Source organism: Brachypodium distachyon, chromosome 4, assembly GCF_000005505.3.
Source record: "Brachypodium distachyon strain Bd21 chromosome 4, Brachypodium_distachyon_v3.0, whole genome shotgun sequence".
In the NCBI taxonomy this organism is placed as follows: domain Eukaryota; kingdom Viridiplantae; phylum Streptophyta; class Magnoliopsida; order Poales; family Poaceae; genus Brachypodium; species Brachypodium distachyon.
The window spans coordinates 27,646,856-27,653,220 of NC_016134.3; the positions used below are offsets into that span (position 1 = coordinate 27,646,856).

The window sequence follows — 6,365 nt, forward strand, 5'->3', positions numbered from 1 at the left end:
TCCGCACGCACAGGCAGTCATCAAACAGGCTTACAGTTGCTGTCAGGCTAGTAACCACGGTGCACAACATATGGCACTGAAAGATAAAGAAGAAATAGTTCCAAATCAATTATAATTACATTCTTGTACAGGCTGTTAGCGATATAAGTGCATGCATACCAACCGTCTCGTGACCCTTCCTATTCTTAGTGCCTTCCTATTCTTAGTGCCTCCTAGCTATAAATCAACACGTAATCGCCACCGAGATCAAGGTGAGCGTTCTACCAAACGATCAGTAAAGAGTAATTCCAGCAGACCAAGTGATAGAAAAGGATAAACCCAAAAGTCTTGCTGGGTAGTGATACTTAGACAATGGCCATCATTACAGAAGCTTATCATAAGCACAGAAGGCTTGCAAAAGCATCACAACCGAATATGCTTTCACGCAATCCTGGAACCATCAAACCATTGTCTTCTGTTCATATATACTCACCAGACCCACACGGAGGACCCATACTGAGTCAATAACGGATAAGATATCGTTTTTATTTCTTTGTAGATAACCTACCAATGACATTTATTGCAGAGAGTGATGCAATATTTATGACAATAAACACAACCACATTGATAGCATAAAACATGACAAAGGGAAATTGTCGACCTATGCGCCTCTTGACACGCCGCCGCCTTTGGAAGCAACTGCCTACCAGAAATCGCAAAATGCCTATAAGAGATCCAGGTGTTGCAAGGATTCCAAGCAACGTTATCAAGATGTACAACCCATAGTATATAAGCTGAGACAATGCAATATTCATGGGATTCTTGTGGCTCATCACCGCGACTATAGCCGCAAAGAAGCCTAGCATCATGCTATTCAGTGAGAGCCAAAGAAAGTGCAACGAAACCATGAACCCGATCCATGAGCGATGAGAGCGCGAAGCTCTCCCGTTTATCAACAGTATCGTTGCAACCACAGAAGTGGTCACGGCAATGGTGTCCAGCACGAGGAAGGCATCATACAACCAATCTCCACTCAGATTTGCCTTTCCATCAGATCCATATGATCCAGGCACGTTAAACGCTGCCGAGAAGGCGACGGTCGCCACGAGTGTGGAAACAACCGCGAGGTTGTTCGATATTTTCTCTCGCCATTTCATGATGTCTTGACCGTTCCACTTTTGAATATGGTCTTGCCTCTGTGGCTTGAATTGTGCTCCAGAGACATATAATTTCACCACTAGCCTTACCTGCATATTGGTAGAGACAAGTCTATATGTACTTGGCTTTACGTAACAATACTACTAATATGCCAAGCACGCGGCAAGAAAATATTCTCCAACTGAGAAATCTGTTGCATAAAAAATCAAAGATGGAAAGGTCAATTACCATTGAGGAGAAACCTGTTGAACTCTGTACAAGGTCAAGCGGGGTACGGCCAGAATTGTTCATAATGTGGCCTTGCACTTTTCCACTCGATAACAACTTGGAGATAACCTTGTGCTCTCCTGCAACCACAGACAAATGGAGCGGCGTATTCCCTTCCTTGTCTTGTGTGTTCAAGAGATGTTCCAGCATCCTGTTCTTTATAGCATATGACACGACGGAAGAGTGGCCATTCATAGCCGCCGCGTGCAGAAAGCTTTTGCCCTGGTTATCACGAATATCTGCACAAGCAGGGTAGAACTGCAGCAACAGACGGACAGCAGCTACATGGCCCATCCGTGCTGCAGCGTGCAAAGCTGAGAGGCCATCGCTATCCTGCAGGTATGCAGTGCTAGGTGCTGAATGGTTCAAGATCGCTTTGACGATTGAGCAATCACCGTCAGATGACGCAAAATGGAGTGGGCTGCTCTTGTTTATGTCCAGGTTGCTAGCAAGTTCTGGCCTCCATCGCAAAAGCAAAGAAACCATTTCTGCATATAGTGGAATGTTTCATTATTTTGGCATGCTTCCTGGGTGTAAAAGGAAACAAATTCAAGCAGCAATACCTTTCATATATATATATATATATATATATATATATATATATATATATATATATATATATATGAAAGCTGTTTTAGATAGTGATAGTTGGCTGTTAATATATCCACACTTGGTCAAATTCCAATCAACACTTAATAAATCTAACCACATACTTATAGTGACATGATAGCAGCAATGGTTTGCTGTTAATATATCCACAGCAATATCCTATTCATCCCATAACACGGCCTGAATTAATTTTGTCTGGCACGTCTCCATGCGCTGATGGTTAGCTTAGTCCTGTATACGAACGTCGCGGTTCCATTTGCAGGATTTGCATCGCTACAAATTTAATAGCAGAAGCTGACCTGTGACTGAGAGGTGCTTATCTCGATAAGTTTTTAATAATGTTAATTTGACCTTTCTATGGCTGGTGTTGGTGTGTACATACACCCAAAAAGTCTACACGCTTCATGCCAAAAATGGTCAACTTCTCATCCATCAACGTGTCCACATTCTACATCACTTCCATTAATCCAGTTTGAATGCTGGTTTTCTTTGCTCGACGAATCACACCACTGCCTTGTTCAAGTCAACTTTTGTGGGTCACAAAAAAAAAAGGAAAACCATCGTTGACAGCGAGCCCCTAAACTCTATGCAATGTAGTTAAAAATGTTGGCAGCAAATGTTTAATTTGCAGGTCTGGTAGATATAATTTGGTTAAACTAACCTGAACTTTGGAGAACAGCGGCGTGCAGAGCATTTTGTGAATCCGGCCCAGAAACCGAAGCATCGCCCTCCGAGGCAATGATTTCCCGGACAGCGTCAACCGACCTGCTCATGACCGCGAGGTAGAGAGGCGACACGCCGGCGCCATCCAGCTCTGCCACCATCTCTGGCGCAAGCCTCACGAGCCTCTCCACCGCTGCGCCATGGCCATGCCTCGCGGCCAGGTGCAGAGCCGTGTCCCCGGCATCGTTCCTCCAGCAGAGAACCCCGCGGAGCCTTCCTTCTTCCACGCTATCATCTCCACTGGCCGACCGGACAATGGCATCCATGGCATCGGCATGGCCGGCCCTGGCCGCGCCATGCAGCGGCGTCTCCAACGACTTGTTCACGGAGCAGAGGAGGGAGCTGTCCCGGCGGCAGAGCTCCACGATGAGGGCGCAGTGGCCCTGCCCTGCGGCAATGTGTAGAAGGGTGTTCAGCTCTCCAGTCACCTCCTTGGCACTACAGCTTGATCTGGATCCATGCTGCCCATGGTGATGACCTGAAAAATGTACATTCAAAATTTGCTCGTGAACAATTATTTATATTCTCTATCCAAATCGTTTCATTAACATCGCTAACTACAAAAATCAAAACAGCTTGGAAATTAAGATAGTACCAGCTTGCAGTGAGTGGCTGATGTTTCCTTCGAGGAGGCCGGTGACCTTATGTGTGTGGCCTTCGAAGGCTGCATTGTAAAGATTAGAGCACATGAACAGGCATTCATCCTTGCAGCTAACAATTCTAGTACCATGCTCCATGAGGTTCCCTTCTTTCTTTTATGTCGAGGTGGGAAAAACTGGTTAGGTTTATAAAGGACATGGAAACCCATCTCGATTTGATTGAATACATTTGTGCCCCACGTCGGTGAATCGGTCAAGAAGAATTTGCACATGTAAAAGCTGATACTGACACTTGTTGTCGCAGCGTCTCATGTCCAAATCAACAGAGTCCAAGGTTGTGCCTACAAGCACGGGAGGAAGTAGAGTTGACTGATCGATGCGGGCTGTGAGGGAAGGAGCCGAGCCGGGCTCGGCCCGCGCTCGCCGTCGACGCGCCGATCCGGTCCGAGGCTGCCGGCGAGCCACCTGGGCTGGCTCGTCTTGGGCTCGAGCCCAGCTCGGTTCGGGTCGCGAGCTAGCCCAGGGGAGAAATCAGCGGCCGAAGGCGGGTACGCCGAGATGCGCGGAGCGGCGGCGACCGGTGAGGCCGTGAGGGTGAGATTCCTGGCCGGCGGCGGCCGCAGAGGTGGGAGGCCACGAGCGGCGAGATGCGCGCGGCGACATCGGGCGTGCTGCATTCTTGGGGTAGCACGGGAGGCGGCGGCGGCGGGAGTCCGTGAGCGGCGTGATGCGCCCATCGTCGGCCGGCGGCGCCTGTGGAAGGAAAGGAAGAGCGGAAGGGACGAGGAACGCGAGGAACTGAGGAAGACGCTCCACGAGACCACGAGGCCCAGGACGGCAATGTTGGGCTGCTGGGCTATTGGGCTTCCAGCCAATTAAAGATAAACAATATCGTCCAAAAAAAAGAACAAATGTGCTCTGATCAGAAGTTATTACTCCCTCCCCTAAAAAAAAAATTATTACTCCCTCTGTCCCATATCAAGTGACTCAACGAGTCAAAATATGAATATATCTATATTTAAAAACGTCTAGATACATATAGTAAAAAGTCAAATATATTTTTAAAACGATCTCACGGTCAGAACAGAATACACCATGTTCACCCATAGTTGTCCACACACTTGCCGCATGAGGGATAACAAGAACTTAGGGCTAACAAGAACGCACACAAGTCTAGCGTTTAAACGCAACAGAAGTAAACAACACAGAAAATAAAACTAGCACATAGGGCTAGCACAAAAGTCATCTCTCATCGTTTCATGTCTCGTTCCTAGTTCATCCAACCCAGCATCTAAGGACCGACATGAAACTAATATGCAATGGAGGGGGTATAAAATGGAACTAATGCAAATGAATGCACCACTATGCTAGCCTTCACATGTACTTCATCAATGATCTCAATTGCCCCTATGCATGGATATATATATCTACACACTACCCCATCGTCACTTGAGTCGATCGAATAAGTCCGGTCACATCTTAATCCACCACACTTCATATTTTGAAGCCACAACTATTTGTTTTGAACATTTACCTATTTTAAATAGGTGGGGGGCATATCCACGAAACAGTGCTACAGATCAGTTTAAATTATCACCACTATAATGATGTCAAGGATAAGCCTATGAATCGGAGGCATTGGGAAGAATGAAGAAGTGCTGCAGATTGACCTAAGCATCTCAAAAGTGTGTTGCGAACAACCGCCAACATACATCCTTCGGGACTAGATTGCAACTGCCCGATGAATCATCCTCAGCTCATCATTTGGCGGCATGCAGAAGCACAATCACAGGGACCGAGGAAGCAAATATGTTTAACTTACTCAATCGCGTCAAGCCCTAGTAGTGCTCCGATTTGTCATGCATAAAAAAAACAGAGGAGCTAGCGCTAGTTGTCTCTATAGGAAGTAGAAATTACCAAAAAAGAAAAAGGAGTTATGGAATAGGAGAAGGAAGAAGAGAGCTATGTTTTCCGTCGATCCAGTAGCCTCTCCTCGATATTCATACAACTTCAGCATACAGGAAAAGTGCATGTCGGACACATCTATCATCAGTAAGTCATAGATTTTTTTGAATAATCTCCATAAGCGGCAACATAAATCATTGTGTTCTCGAGGACGCCCCGCAGGAGGTACTACCGCTGGCCAACTCAATCCTCTTCGAAGGCAGGCTTTGGATGATCGCTGGTGCGAAGGCTCTTCACAGCCTTCCGTGGCATTCCCGCCCCCCCAGACCTACAGACCTTGTCTTTGTCCGTACAGTTTGTTTACGTTTTTTTGTCCTTTCTTTTGCTTTCGCATTTTGCACTGGCTCTCCAGGTTTTTGTATGACTTGGCCCTCTTGGCCCTTCTTCTAATGAAAAATGACGCACGCCTAGGCGACGGTTCGCGGAAAAAAAATGCTCTCTTAGAGCATAGTTTTTATAGGAAACATATAAGAAGTTCTGACCGGTTTTACCCTGGCCTTTAGTCCAGTAAACAGGAAATAATTTTGCCAGAGTTCTGTCGAAAAGCTAATAGAGTTTGAAAACTAAACAGAGAGATAAATGCCACCGAATCCAGACAAGAAGGTGGTAGACTCCACAATAGGTTGTTGAGATAAATGCCACTGTCACACATCTTAGTGGCCATCACGAACGGTGGACTTCCACAATAGGTTTTTCCCCTGCTGGTCCATGTGACTCGAACGGTGGACATCCGTCGGAGGCCTGCGATCATCGGTGGCGCCGCTGGTTCGGTCGACGTGTCTGGCCCAACTCCGGGCTGGCCTACCACGCGGCGCTACGACTACCAACCTGGGTTACCGGATTCGGTCTCGTCGGGCTCCGCCGTCAAGGGCTCCGGTGAGGGTGCGCGTGTTGGTTCTGCCGTGGCAACACGGAATCGATCCCACCTGCCGTCCTACACCAGTGTGGTGGTGCCAGCTGGAAAGGGAAAAGGCAAAATGAAAAAAAGGGGTGGAAGGAAATTCCGGCCCCGCAGGGTTGTTGCTGATGAGCACACCATGGTCCTGATCCAGCCGTTGGCCGGTC

At 47.3% G+C, this 6,365-nt stretch overlaps 1 protein-coding gene across 1 annotated transcript; it reads right to left on the reverse strand.

The window, feature by feature from the left end:
- Nucleotides 1-496: 496 nt before the first annotated feature.
- LOC100846440 (ankyrin repeat-containing protein At5g02620) lies at nt 497-4,140 on the reverse strand. The gene is made up of 4 exons (XM_003576155.4): nt 3,332-4,140; nt 2,675-3,214; nt 1,366-1,892; nt 497-1,226 (listed from the first exon to the last, which is right to left on the reverse strand). Exons 1-4 carry the CDS (start codon nt 3,471-3,473, stop codon nt 525-527), a joined length of 1,911 nt encoding a protein of 636 aa, XP_003576203.1. The 5' UTR covers nt 3,474-4,140; the 3' UTR covers nt 497-524.
- Nucleotides 4,141-6,365: the final 2,225 nt, after the last annotated feature.

What these genes read in the sequence shown, in the direction of transcription:
- LOC100846440 (XM_003576155.4), bottom strand. Translation starts at nt 3,473, where the DNA reads ATGGAGCATGGTACTAGAATTGTTAGCTGCAAGGATGAATGCCTGTTC. An exon ending in CAGCCACTCACTGCAAGCTG is followed by an intron (nt 3,215 to 3,331) that starts GTACTATCTTAA and finishes TACATTTTTCAG; the next exon opens with GTCATCACCATGGGCAGCAT. An exon ending in CAACAGGTTTCTCCTCAATG is followed by an intron (nt 1,227 to 1,365) that starts GTAATTGACCTT and finishes ACCAATATGCAG; the next exon opens with GTAAGGCTAGTGGTGAAATT.